At 43.2% G+C, this 14,524-nt stretch overlaps 1 protein-coding gene across 3 annotated transcripts in view; it reads right to left on the bottom strand.

Annotated features, from left to right (window-relative positions):
* Positions 1-1,606: 1,606 nt before the first annotated feature.
* The window catches only part of FNDC1 (fibronectin type III domain containing 1), an 87,442-nt gene continuing 74,524 nt past the window's right edge, over positions 1,607-14,524 (bottom strand). For all 3 annotated transcript variants that reach the window (XM_069954629.1, XM_069954631.1, XM_069954630.1), the window contains 5 exons: positions 8,880-8,959; positions 7,171-7,200; positions 5,998-6,159; positions 5,439-5,561; positions 1,607-3,497 (listed from right to left, as the gene is read on the bottom strand). In XM_069954629.1, coding sequence (XP_069810730.1) covers positions 3,382-3,497; positions 5,439-5,561; positions 5,998-6,159; positions 7,171-7,200; positions 8,880-8,959 — 511 coding nt within the window. In that variant the 3' untranslated portion in view covers positions 1,607-3,381. The remainder of the gene's footprint in view (positions 3,498-5,438; positions 5,562-5,997; positions 6,160-7,170; positions 7,201-8,879; positions 8,960-14,524) is intronic.

The following is a 14,524-nucleotide window of genomic DNA, read 5'->3' as shown; positions in this document are numbered from 1 at the left end:
AAGCAGAGACCGGAGGACTGGGAGCATTGGTGCAACAGCTGGGAAGGACTTAAAGAGGTGAGTATAGCTTGTTTATTATTTTTACACCCCGACCAGCCTTTAAAGGGGTATTCCGCTAAAATGTAAAACTTTTCATATGTTGCTGCCTATGGTTAGACTAACAATTCATTACATACTTCCATTATCTATTTAGTCTCCTTCCCCCAGTTCTCAGCTGCTGCTTTTCACTGTGTGTGAGCTTTTCTCTCTGTCTCCCCCTCCCTTCTAAGACAGCTGATTTAAACAAGTCCCTTTCTGAAACTTTGTAATGCTGGGAGGGTAAATCACTTGGAGTTCAACAACTTGACCTCAGATTATCCCTCCCAGCATTACAGAGAAGCTACAATGTTGCAGATAAAGCCGGCGAGGGACTTGCTTACATCAGCTGTCTCAGAAGGGAGGGGGGAGGAGTCGGAGACAGAGAGAAAAGCTTACACAGAGATTTTTGTGTCTTCAGCAAAAAGCAGCAGCTAAGAATTGGGGAAAGGAGACCGAATAGATAAAAACAAGTATGGAAGGAATTGTTAGTCTCACCATGGGCAGCAACATATCAAAAGTTTGTTTGAGTGGAATTCCCCTTTAAGTCCTTGTAAACCTGCATGCACATGATTGTGTTCAGTTCCTTAAACTTTGCCCCTAGCAACCAATCAGATTCCACCTTTCATTTTCCAAGGAGTCTGTGAGGAGTGAAAGGTGGAATCTGATTGGTTGCCGGGGGCAACTGAGCCAGTTTCCCTTTACACCATGTTTGATAAATCTCCGCCATAAAGTTCAATCACAGATTATATTTCCATTTAACCAACAAACCAGCCGGGCTGTTTCATTGCGATAGGCGGCTTTGGTTACATCCATGGCAAAGAATTGAAGTCTCCTCTAATATTTGCAACATTTCTTTTTATTAGTAACATCTTAACTGATTTCAAATCCAGTCTGAAATCCGAAAAACATATCTGTTAAATGTCCGCGTCTGCTCATATATTACTACACAATAACATTTGCTATAACGCACACTTTGAGGTTTATAAATTACATACGTCGATAGAATGCTGAGTCACCAGCAGTCACAAGTGCATCCACGTACAGCTGTAGCAGACATCGATTTGTAGGCCAAGACCTTGGGATCCCAGTTATTTCACCCAACTCACTATTATATTGTGCTACAAGCAAAGTAGTAAGAAGATTTGTCCATCTAGGACAACCTCTTTTACTTAAAGGGGTACTCTGGCAAAAAAAATATTTTTCTTTCAACTCAACTGGTTTCAGACAGTTATATAGATTTGTAATTTACTTTTATTTCAATGTCTCAAATCTTCCAGTACTTATCAGCTACTGTATGTCCTGCAGGAAGTGGTGTATTCTCTCCAGTCTGACACAGTGCTCTCTGCTGCCACCTCTGTCCATGTCAGGAACTGTCCGGAATAGGAGAGGTTTCTTATGAGGATTTGCTGCTGCTCTGGACAGTTCCTCACATGGACAGAGGTGGCAACAGAGAGCGCTGTGTCAGACTGGAGAGAATACACCACTTCCTGCAGGACATACAGCAGCTGATAAGTACATTTTTAAATAGAAATAAATTACAAATCTATATAGCTTTCTGAAACCAGTTGATTTGAAAGAAAAAGGTTTTTGCCAGAGTACCCCTTTAAGGGAGCACCTCAATAATGAAGAGATTGCAGGGATCAAGCAACTGCAATTCCTGAAAATCGGTTGTGAGTATTAAGGTCTATAATCTATAATTGCAACAAGAACAGGACTCTCCCCATATGACTGGCTCTTGACACATACGACTACAGGTGTATCCCCCGTAGGGACCCATTCTTTGGATATCAGTATAAGCAAATAAGGGCCGATTGGTATCTGCTACATCTGTATAGTAAGTAGTATCGGTAGTATAATGTTTATTGATTTATCCACCAATATATATCTGCTGCAAATGCCATTATCTCTATATTACAGTACACTGATAGCGGTAACAGAATAGAGTTACTGTACCATCTATTGTAGTTTACCCATGGGGAGAAGGGAAGAATAACATTGCTCATTGAGGGAATTATTACTTTTATCTCCTATTATAGGGGCTGTAGAATAAGGATAAAGACCCTATATACTCATATATGACTGAATGGCTGGGGGACAACTGGGGGAATGGCTGGCTGGTCGTATCTGAACCTATTCCATTTCCTATGTTTCCATATAGGTGATTAGACAACCACTTTAAGTGCATGTGATCTCGACATATTCGCCGTTTTTGAACCAAACACCTTCCTTCTCAATACTTTACCGACCAGGCCAAGGAATCAAGTGTAATGTATCCAGTAAACGGAATGGAAATCAGAATTCACAGTTAATACTGGACTGACAAAGGATAGAAGACATTGGGAAATGCTATGTTAGCGTGTATCAAGCATTGGTCAGCTATGGGTACGCTCATATTCATCATGGATTCAAAGAAAAATTATCCACAGGATAGGAGACAAGTAAGAGATCACATAGGGTCCAACTTCCTAACCTCTGGTCGATCTCCATATCGGCCCTCGGCTTCTGTATTACGAATGGAGCTACGGGTACGGCACATGACCCTCGGCTCTATTCATTCTTATGGAGGTGCTGGAGAGAGAAGAGTACAGCACTTGTCCGGCTTACTTGGCTCCATAGGAATGAATAGAGCTTCGGTTCTCATGCCGTACCCGCGGCTCTATTCATAATACAGAAGCCGGCGGCCGATACGGAGATTCGAAGGTCCAACCCCCCCAAGATCTCTTACTTGTCCCCTACCGTGTGGATAGGAGACAAGTTAATTTTTCTTGGACTTACGCAAATTTACTGACTATATCACTCGAGAAGATGGAAAGTACCAATGTCCACCAGTGCCGATGCGTTAAGGAGAAGCTCCAACAAGTGTTTGCTTAAAGCAGGCTGTCCTATATCACATGATAACTAGCAAGCGGGATCGCAATGGCTATCTTTGAAGTGCCCAGTGTTCTGCCAGTGGTTAATGACGGCGACCATTTCCATTCAGTGGAGGTCGGACTTACACAAAGCAAACATAGGACATTCTTGCAAGTTATTGGGTGGTTAATCCGAGTATTCTTTGTTTTCAGGGAGTCAGATATCCGTGTGACCCAAAACGGATCAAGAGGGCACAGTATACATTGGTTTCTAAGGCAAACTACGGGCAGCACCAGGTTAGATTTCACATAGTGTTCTTTTCTCTTGTCGATTTATTGTGCTTTTTGTCCTATACTGAATTCCAACGCCGCACCATCCATCCATTTATATACAAGTCAATAGTATGGCACCGAATGTACTAGGAAAGAACCTTTACATTTTGGAATACTAGCACTACCATTTTCCAGGAATAGGTACTCCGCATTCATACCAGCCAACATAATTATGAGGGGTTCCGTAGCCTATCTGTCCAAAGTTCACCGGCTCCTGGGTGTCTTGGCGGTAATATCCTGTAGATATAAGTAAAGGTTTACTGTTCTGCACAATGTAACATTTTTCTTAATGTAACGATCACTGACGTTTAATTCTCTTAACCGATACATACCATTCCGCTCGCACAGCAGGGTACCCTTTCAAAACCGTGGCGGCTCTGCACTCTGCGTCTAAACCGAGCAATATAAGGACCTGCCGGAAGTCTATGGCGCTTCCGTCCTTACACCACTCACTGTAGAAGTTTTGAAAAGATCTCCTGCCGCATGTACAGAACTACAATGCTAGTTAGTTGTGGTTTTCTAGGACATTTATTGTGACAGACGATCCATATCTGCCCATCAACAAATTGAAAGGGTCCCCTGCACTTGTGTGAGCAATGCAGCCTACTCATTTCCTACCAGGCACAACTTCTTTCATTTATTAGCAGTTGTGCCCAGTGTTGCATCCGGTTGGAAAAGATAGACCGCAGCACTTGCAGAGTGCAGAAACCCCTTTTATTAGCAAAACTGCAGGGACTTAGACATCCAAAGATCAGCAATGGGGGCCTATCCTAAGGATCGGAAAACCCTTAAAGTGACTGTAGCACCAGGCCCAGGCTGAAGCCCTAGGCCGACCCACCCCCAGTGGGAACAAACTCCAGCCCCTCCATGATGCGACTCAATTAGAATCAATGGAACCCTATCATAGGGGGGCGGGGTTTGCTCCCACTAAGGGTGGGTCGGCCGCCTCCAGTGCTTCAGACTGGGCCTGGTGGTACAGTCACTTTAAGATCTATTAAGTGCCAGATCGGCGCTATGGGGGCAGGCAGGGCGCGTATTTGTCGTACTGGACCATGGAGCACGCGGCTAACTGCACCAGAACGGCACCGAGGAGGAAGGCAAGAGACACACTATAAGAGACCCACTATAAGAGACACGCTATAAGAGACACACTATAAGAGACACGCTATAAGAGACACACTATAAGAGACACACTATAAGAGACACGCTATAAGAGACACGCTATAAGAGACCCACTATAAGAGACACACTATAAGAGACATACTATAAGGGACACACTATAAGAGACACACTATAAGAGACACGCTATAAGAGACACGCTATAAGGGACACGCTATAAGGGACACGCTATAAGAGACATACTATAAGGGACATGCTATAAGAGACATACTATAAGAGACATGCTATAAGAGACACCCTATAAGGGACACGCTATAAGAGACACACTATAAGAGACATACTATAAGGAACACACTATAAGGGACACGCTATAAGAGACATACTATAAGGGACACGCTATAAGAGACACGCTATAAGAGACACGCTATAAGAGACACACTATAAGAGACATACTATAAGGGACACGCTATAAGAGACACGCTATAAGAGACACGCTATAAGGGACACGCTATAAGAGACATACTATAAGGGACATGCTATAAGAGACATACTATAAGAGACATGCTATAAGAGACACCCTATAAGGGACACGCTATAAGAGACACACTATAAGAGACACACTATAAGAGACACGCTATAAGAGACATACTATAAGGGACATACTATAAGAGACACCCTATAAGGGACACGCTATAAGAGACATACTATAAGGGACATACTATAAGAGACACCCTATAAGGGACGCGCTATAAGAGACACCCTATAAGAGACACGCTATAAGAGACACGCTATAAGGGACATACTATAAGGGACGCGCTATAAGAGACATACTATAAGAGACATACTATAAGAGACAGACTATAAGAGACACTCTATAAGAGACATGTTATAAGGGACATACTATAAGGGACATACTATAAGAGACATAGCTTCCTCCTCAGCGGCTCCTGTACATATCAGCAGGTTAGATTTGTGTAACCTGCTGATAGTTCCCCTTTAAAACTAAGACTGATTTCAGGTGTTGCTTGACACTGTGAAACTTATTAGAGTATCACTTACCTTTAATTGGAGGCATCACCTGATATTCAGAAAATGGGTCCGTTCTTCCATCCATGTAAGAATCAACAAACTGACAATGGTCTTCTCCTCTTCCCCAGCTATCGCCTATGCTGTAAAATGTGTCTAAAATAAAACCATTCAATACAGTCTCAGCATAGTTTCAGTCGGTTGTATATTTATATATAAGAAAAAGTTCCCCACCGCTCTACTATAAGGCCATGTTCACATGGTGTGAGACATCGGCTGTTCCGTGACCCGGCCGGGTCACAGAACGGCCGCTGTCAGAGAAGATTATCTTGCCCGATACTGCAGTACCAGCCGGATGATTTTCACTGTGGCTAAACTCAGAGAGGGGCTCATCAGTGTGCGCCCACATCCGAATTCCCTGCACAATGGAGCGGCCGCAGAAAACTGACATGTCACTTCTTTGCGGGGCCGCTAGGGAACCAGGCCGGAGTGCACACCATGTGTATATGCTCCGGCCGGGATTCCATAGAAAGCAGAACTACGTGAGCGACATGGTAATCTTGTACAAAGAAATACTTGTATATTTTCTTACCTCTTAGATTTTCACTCAGGTAAATTTTATACCTCAAGGAATTACAAAGCACGACGCCTACAAATTTCCGATACCACGTTCGTTTAACGTACTGTTTTCCATGACAACCAGAATAGCTTAAATCATGTTTAAATGCAAAAGGGATCCAAATGGGCTCACCACCTTTAATGAAAAATAAATAAATCAATAAAAAATAATCAGATATATATTTATCTGCAGACTAGTAGCATGTTCTAGGAGAGCTGACCAACTTAGTCTTTTTTTCTGTGTTCCAGATGGGGGAGCGGCTGCCTCTACTTGGTCGTGCACTCCACCCATCCCACCCAGGTGGTGTATTTAAGTCATTTTTAATAATAATTTTTTTTTTTTTTTTTTTTTTTATAATGACAGCTGCAAATAATTTTCAAACAACAAAGATGCATCTCATGGAATTTGATTGGTAACTTTAGTCAGCCCTGACGTTTATGTCATAGACTATTTATTCACTAAGTAAAAAAAGGGAAAAGGCGTCCGCTTTTTAAAATAATATGGAATAACGCGCACCCAATCCACACATTGTATTAAATGTCGGACGTCTTTTGAGTCGATCTTCAAATAATGTTCATGACAATTATTTTCTGTCGTCTATTGCAAACATCTGACGTTACTTTTTAGTTTTTCACAAACGTTTTTTCCTTTTTTACGTCTTTAATATTAAATTCAATGGATTTTTCAATTAAAGGCAAAGGGCGATCAGTCCACCTGACCTAGAATACTGCTCCAACAGCCGTCACTGCACTGACAAATAGCGAAAAAAATGGATGTCATTTTAAAGAATTATAAACAGACAAGAAAAAACATTGTGGGAACATAGTCATACACTGTATATATCCTCAAAATTGACACAAATATCCTTTGAATTTTCAGACAGGTCTTCTATAGATTTCTGCCCATTTTATAATATATGTTTACATACTTCTGAATGACAACGTTACCGACCATTGATAATAAATTCCTTTCACACCGGCCTAAAGCAACAGTGAATACTCTTTGTAACTATTGAGATATGATGGTTCCATAAACATTCACTGTGTTTGTACTATAATGTATGTAACCATTTGAGTGTCCGTTGTTTAAATTCTTTAAAAAAATAAATAAATAAAATAAAAAATAAAGAGACAGAAACGGATTTACCTGGCGGCCTTACAATAAGCAATGGGTTGTCTGTAGGGAAAAGAGTAAGAAAATATCAGTAAGTTCTCAGACAGACAAAACTAGTAGCACATATGAAACATAAGGAGGTTCCTTAAAAGGGATTTATGGACATTAAGAGGGTTGGGGGGGAGGGGAAACGACATCATTAAAGGCAATCCTGTCCTCACTTTTAGGCTATGTTCACATAATGACTTAGGGTATTATTACACAGAATGATAATCAGCCAAATCGGCCCGATTCAGCCAATTATTGCTCCGTGTAATAAATACAACGATCAGCCGATGATCGTTGATATAGATTTGAACTTATAATTGTTGGGCACTGACCGCGTATGTGTAATAGCGGTGCGCGGCCAGCGGCTGACAATTTACATTACCTGTCCAGGCTGCAGGGCTCCTCTTGTGGTCTTCTTCCTCCCGCTCCAGCTTCAGAGCGGCCTGTCTCAGCTGACAGGCCGCTCAATCACTGGCCAGGACCGCGAAGGCCAGTGGTTGGCTGAGCGGCCTATCAGCTGAGACAGGCCGCTCTGAAGCTGGAGCACGCGGGACCCAGGGAGAAGAGGAGCAAAAGGAGCCCTGCAGCCTGGATAGGTAATGTATAAAGTAAAAGCAAGGGCTGCAAGGACATCAGTAACGATGTCCTTGCAGCCCTTGTTAAACGATTATCGGGCCGTGGAATGGGCCCAATAAACTAGCGCCGATCTAGCAGATTGGCGCTCGTTTACAGTTATTATCGGGCCTTCATCGGTACACGTAATAACATTCCTATTTTTGTCCATTTCTTAGAAGACTTTGGCAGCAAAATGCAGGCGTAATGTGAATTACGGACATCATTTTGCATAAAACAGCCCCATCTTGGTGTCAAAATGATGGCTGTCCAAAAAAACAGCCACAAAAACAGCCAAAAAAAGATTGTGTGTGAACATAGCCTTATGATGCCTGCGTCATGGGGGAAATCCTAAGTAGCTTCCTATACTGAAAAAGGTAAAGATCTATCAATCAAAACTGGTGAAGAGATGAGAGGTTGGTATAAGGTACGAGATGAGTAGTTTGAGATGATATCGGGACATGTCCCTGCTGGTATCACAAATCACTGTAAAACTATAAGGCTATGTTCACACAGGGTAAGAGACCGGCTGTTCTGTGACCGGTACTTAAGTGATCTTTCCGGCCGCAGTGTTTTGATGCGGGCGCATCAGCGCGCGCCTGCATCGGAACCTCACACAGCACACAATGAAGCAAGTGGCCGGAGCCGCTCGCTTCATTGTGTGAACTGACAGGGTTTCCTACGGCCGCAATTCATTGAATTGCGGCCACAGAAAACTGACATGTCAGTTATTTGCGGCACCGCACGGGATCCCGACTGGAGCGCATACGATGTGTATACGCTCCGGACGGGATCCCATAGAAATGTAGGCAATGCATAAAGTATGGCCGTTGTTGCCAATGGCAACAACAGCCGTACTTTTACGTAGTGTGAACATAGCCTTAAACAGGAAATAACCTATATAACAAAATCATTTCTATAATACCACATTATGGAGACTGCATCCATTTATCTGCACTATTTGAACTGTACATCTATTTTATAGTATAGTAAACTAATATATATATATATATATATATATATATATATATATATATATATCTTTTACTCTTAGTATAATAGATTTAGGCTTATGCCCATACCTGATTCTGTAACAAATGTTACAGAGGGGCTCATGGGTCCCACACCATGTGGATTCTTTGCCTGGATTTTGAAGTAATATCTTAAAATAAAGAAAATATTAGTTTCAAATTATTATGAAAAAGTCATGAACAAATACAGAAAAATTCTATAACAAGAAAAATAAATTGTGTAAAAGACAAAAAAAAGCAGCAAAAGATGAAAGAAAATGGTTGCCACAGAAAGCAAGAAAGAGCCCAAAAATATTCTTCACCTTCATAAATAATGAGAAGCTTAAAATTAACTCTGGTTCCCTATGAACAGGATCATGGGGGGCCCAACCTGTAACCCCCGCAGTGATCTCCACATCAGCCCCCCGGCTCATTTGTTTTGAATAGAGCGGCAGATACGGCACATAACCCTTGGCTCTAGTCATTCACTACGAAGCTGCCGGCTCTCTTTCCTTTCCCCACCACCTGGTTGCACTGGTGAATCATTTTAAGGCTGTCAGAAATCACTACCCCTAAACCCTTCTCTTCTGAAGTCTTTCCTAACACAGAACTGTCAATATGATACTCTAATATAACACAAGGTTCAATGATGAACTGCAAGTGTTTCTATTTGTTTTTTTTTATTGTAATTTTATTTTTTATTTATTGTACTTTATTTATTTTATAATTCCATGTAAACATGCAGCTTTAATTTCTTCAATTGTGCAAATCGCCATAACATTGTACCATTTTACCACAATTTCACTAAAAACACAATGGGGGATATCTATCAAGGCTGGCGCACCCGTATACCGGTCTTGAAAAAGGCCCTGCCCCATTTTTCCCGGACGGATTTACTGAGAGGTGCATGTCTCTTGGTACAGCCAGCTGGCCCTGCACAGACATTGTGAAAAAGTCTACATCTACTCTAGATTACAGTAGATTTCTGTCTGATTTACACCTGTTTCCAGTCATAAACCTTAATAAATCGGGCCATGCCCCTACAAAAAAGAATCTCACCCAAGAGGGCCTGAACTAAAATAATGTACTTACGGGCGTCATTGTAATGATGGGCTCAAAAAAAAAAACGTGAAATGACGGACGTTATTTTGAGCCAGATCTGGAAACTACTGTATGCACTCAAAGTTTTTTCCCTAAATTATTACTCATGAGCATTTCAACTAAATTTTGTAAGAAAGTTATATGTAAAATGGTAAAATAATCAAACTCCAAAATAGTCTGGCTGAGGTATTTGCAGGAATGGTCCTGTCTAGTCTGGCTAAGGTATTTGCAGGAATGGTCCTGTCTAGTCTGGCTGAGGTATTTGCAGGAATGGTCCTGTCTAGTCTGGCTGAGGTATTTGCAGGAATGGTCCTGTCTAGTCTGGCTGAGGTATTTGCAGGTATGGTCCTGTCTAGTCTGGCTGAGGTATTTGCAGGAATGGTCCTGTCTAGTCTGGCTGAGGTATTTGCAGGAATGGTCCTGTCTAGTCTGGCTGAGGTATTTGCAGGAATGGTCCTGTCTAGTCTGGCTGAGGTATTTGCAGGAATGGTCCTGTCTAGTCTGGCTGAGGTATTTGCAGGAATGGTCCTGTCTAGTCTGGCTGAGGTATTTGCAGGAATGGTCCTGTCTAGTCTGGCTGAGGTATTTGCTTTCTATTTTAGCTAATACACAGACACAACGAAATCCCAAAAGAGAGAGACAAGGTGGCGGTTCCAGTCACCTCTTTTCTTCAGCTGTCTCCAATATTATGCAAGAATGGAGCACTGCACAGATGGAGTTAAAGTGAGTAGAGATGACACTTTATCTCTTTCCTGTCATTAGGCTGTGTCTGTATGGGTGCTATTACACGGGCATTCCCGGTGTTTTCCTGCCCTCTGCTTCCTTCCCGGTCCAGCGCACTGCGGCTTCAGAACGGCCTGTCTGAGCCAATCACTGGCTGGGACCAGCCAAAAGCTGATGTCTGTCCCCTGCCCCCTGCTGATGTCTGTGCCCTGTCCCCTGCTGATGTCTGTCCCCTGCTCCCCTGCTGATGTCTGTCCCCTGTCCCCTGCTGATGTCTGTCCCCTGCTCCCCTGCTGATGTCTGTCCCCTGCTCCCCTGCTGATGTCTGTCCCCTGCTCCCCTGCTGATGTCTGTCCCCTGCTCCCCTGCTGATGTCTGTGCCCTGTCCCCTGCTGATGTCTGTCCCCTGTCCCCTGCTGATGTCTGTCCCCTGCTCCCCTGCTGATGTCTGTCCCCTGCTCCCCTGCTGATGTCTGTCCCCTGCTCCCCTGCTGATGTCTGTCCCTGCTCCCCTGCTGATGTCTGTCCCCTGCTCCCCTGCTGATGTCTGTCCCTCCTCCCCTGCTGATGTCTGTCCCCTGCTCCCCTGCTGATGTCTGTCCCTGCTCCCCTGCTGATTTCTGTCCCTGCTCCCCTGCTGATGTCTGTCCCCTGCTCCCCTGCTGATGTCTGTCCCTCCTCCCCTGCTGATGTCTGTCCCCTGCTCCCCTGCTGATGTCTGTCCCTGCTCCCCTGCTGATATCTGTCCCCTGCTGATGTCTGTCCCCTGTTCCCCTGCTGATGTCTGTACCCTGTTCCCCTGCTGATGTCTGTCCCCTGTTCCCCTGCTGATGTCTGTACCCTGTTCCCCTGCTGATGTCTGTCCCCTGTTCCCCTGCTGATGTCTGTCCCCTGTTCCCCTGCTGATGTCTGTCCCCTGTTCCCCTGCTGATGTCTGTCCCCTGTTCCCCTGCTGATGTCTGTCCCCTGTTCCCCTGCTGATGTCTGTCCCCTGTTCCCCTGCTGATGTCTGGCCCCCTGCCAAACGCACAAGAATAAATAATAGAATGTATTTAGTTTAACTTTCTTCTTACTTGTACTAATGTATTACTTTTTTTTCTCAAAAGCTTGATAACCCCTTTAAATGTGCAAACTAAGGCGACATTCACTGTTAACTGGTTACTGACAGAAGTACTGACAAGCTCTAGTACGCGCTGTAAATGCAGCACAGATTGTCCCATAGAAGTCTATGGGAGTGTCCCTAATTTTTGCGGATCCATCATTTTTGTGGCTGAAATGTCCGTAAAGTCTGCAAATCTGTAAAAAATACTGATGAGTAATCAATTTAAACCATTCCTACTTATTTAACCATCACTTTCCCATTTTTTGTAGATCCGCAAGAAATACGGATTATGGATGATTGCGGATAATTGCAGATGTTATATACGGTCCTGAAAAACTATGTAGCCTAACTCAATTATTTGAGTAAAGTGAAAACAGGATTTCACTATCACTAACAGATTTAAAGGGGTACTCCAGCAAAAATATGTTTTCTTTCAAATCAACTGGTGTCAGAAAGTGCTCTCTGCTGCCACCTCTGTCCATGTCAGGAACTGTCCAGAGCAGGAGAGGTTTTCTATGGGGATTTGCTGCTGCTCTGGACACTTCCTGACATGGACAGAGGTGGCAGCAGAGAACACTGTGTCTGGAGAGAATACACCACCTCCTGCAGGACATACAGCAACTGATAAGTGCTGGAAGACTGGAGAATCTTTATTTTAGAAGTAAATCACAAATCTCTGGCACTTTCTGACACCAGTTGATTTGAAAGAAAAAGTTTTTCCCTAGAGTCCCCCTTTAACTTCATAGAGATACACAATAAGCCACTGCACGTAAACGATACAATTATTTCAACCATCTCTAATGGAAACCAAAGCCGATGATTCTTCTAAACTTCAAATCAGGAACAAAGTGTTTAAAACATCTATCAAAATATTTAAACAATTACTCTTTGATTTCAGAACTCGGTCCCCCATCTGAGGGTGACTGTAATGTCGGACTCCCAGCTGCAGTACAGCTTGCTTCTCCAGCTTCTGTCCATACTGCGTATAGTATGAGCAGAATCCCATAGAACTATATGGGATGACCCCGGCTTCACCCCAAGGTGCTGAAAGATCCAGCATAAACCTTGGCTTTCCATTTAACACAAGTGTAAAGATGTTAGATTTGGCCCATTTTCCAGCTCACCCCGTAACACACAGTCAGTTTACAGATTCACCATTAGTCAGTGGCTTCTACGCTATACATGTCGCTTTTTTCCCCTCTAAACTTTAATATCTACAGTTTTTCCAAGCCAAAATTATGAGTTCTCTCAAAGTGGAGAATTACTTATCCCATTGCAACCTGAAACACGTGTTCCATCCAGTGCCAGGGAAAGCTGTCTGCATTCTTTTCCTATTAGCAAAGTACACAACGTGGCAGGGGCCAGCCGCAAGGATTCTGTGCTATGGGAACAGGTTCAGCTTAACTTACAGAGGGAATAGAACAATATCATTCTACACAAAAATCTACTTTAGCTTGATAAGAAAATACAATATTTAAGAAATGTTTGAATTTATTGCATATTATTTGCTTATAATAGTTTTTAGAATTGTGATATTAAAGGGGTTATCCAATGCTACAAAAACATGGCCACTTTTCCCCCTTCTGTTGTCTCCAGTTCAGGTGCGGCTTGGAATTAAGATCCATTTACTTCAATGGAACTGAGTTTGAAACCCCCACCCAATCTGGAGACAAGAGAGGGGGAAAAGTGGCCATGTTTTTGTAGCACTGGATAACCCCTTTAAAGTGAAAGTACCACTATAACTACTCAATAAGATTTCAATATCACCTGATTGGTGCAGCTGATGTCCATTCCTTCTGTCACCACCGGTTCTCCAGATCTCCTCTGGTTTGGGGCACTAGAGGCGGGCCCTGCCCCTCCGTTCAGTGACGGGTTAGGCCGGGGACAGACTTGATTCTGAAAGGGACGCATCACTGAGGGGAGGAGATATCGATGCACTGGCCCGCCTCCGATGCACACAACCGGACAAACCAGAGTAGTTATACTTGTACATTCACTTTAATTTAGTTATATCCTTTGCTATGGCTTTCAAGACAAAGAAAGACTTTCTAAGTTATTCTCATCGTATTGCATTTCAACGCACGGGTATAAAATTCAGTTTCTGCTTCCAGATAAGTTGTATTAGAACTTTATAGAGGAAAAAGACTGAATTCCTTCAACTCTCTTAAAAGTTATATATTTTTATTGTTGCAAATCTTAAAACCAACCGATGCGTTTCAAAAATGCCTGGTTCTTATTCATGGTATCTGGGTCTAGGTAGATAGGGGAAATCATGTTTATGGCCACCATAGAGTGAACAGACTCTGGGGCACCATATCTACAGGAGAAGAGTAAGCGTCCCACCACTGTGGCGACTTTGTAGTTGACTGAGATCTCCTCCGGTTTGTACTTATGCAAATTTCTGGTTTGGTGCACTAGAGGGGGGCCCAACACCCCCAGAGCACCAATATCTCCTCCCCTCAGTAAAGTGCCAACTTCATAATCAAGTTTGTCCCCGGCCTGAGGCCCCGAGGGGAGGAAATATTGGTGCACTGAGCCGCCTCTAGTACAAACCGCAATGGAAGGAATGGATTCAGTCTCTCCTGTGTTACTGACTTCTTGTAAACTACAAGATTACACAGGGGCGGATTAACTTTACTATGGCCCCGGCCTGTTCACCAAGCTTGGGCCCCCTAAAACCCACTGTAACTATGGTGGCACTAACTAAAGTCTTTTTCCATCATAATGCAGCCTGTAAAGAACCTGTGGTGACATCATTGTCACATGATAAGGTCCTTCAATATATTCTCTA

Source organism: Dendropsophus ebraccatus, chromosome 15, assembly GCF_027789765.1.
Source record: "Dendropsophus ebraccatus isolate aDenEbr1 chromosome 15, aDenEbr1.pat, whole genome shotgun sequence".
Lineage (NCBI taxonomy): Eukaryota > Metazoa > Chordata > Amphibia > Anura > Hylidae > Dendropsophus > Dendropsophus ebraccatus.
This window is presented reverse-complemented; position numbering and strand designations above follow the sequence as displayed.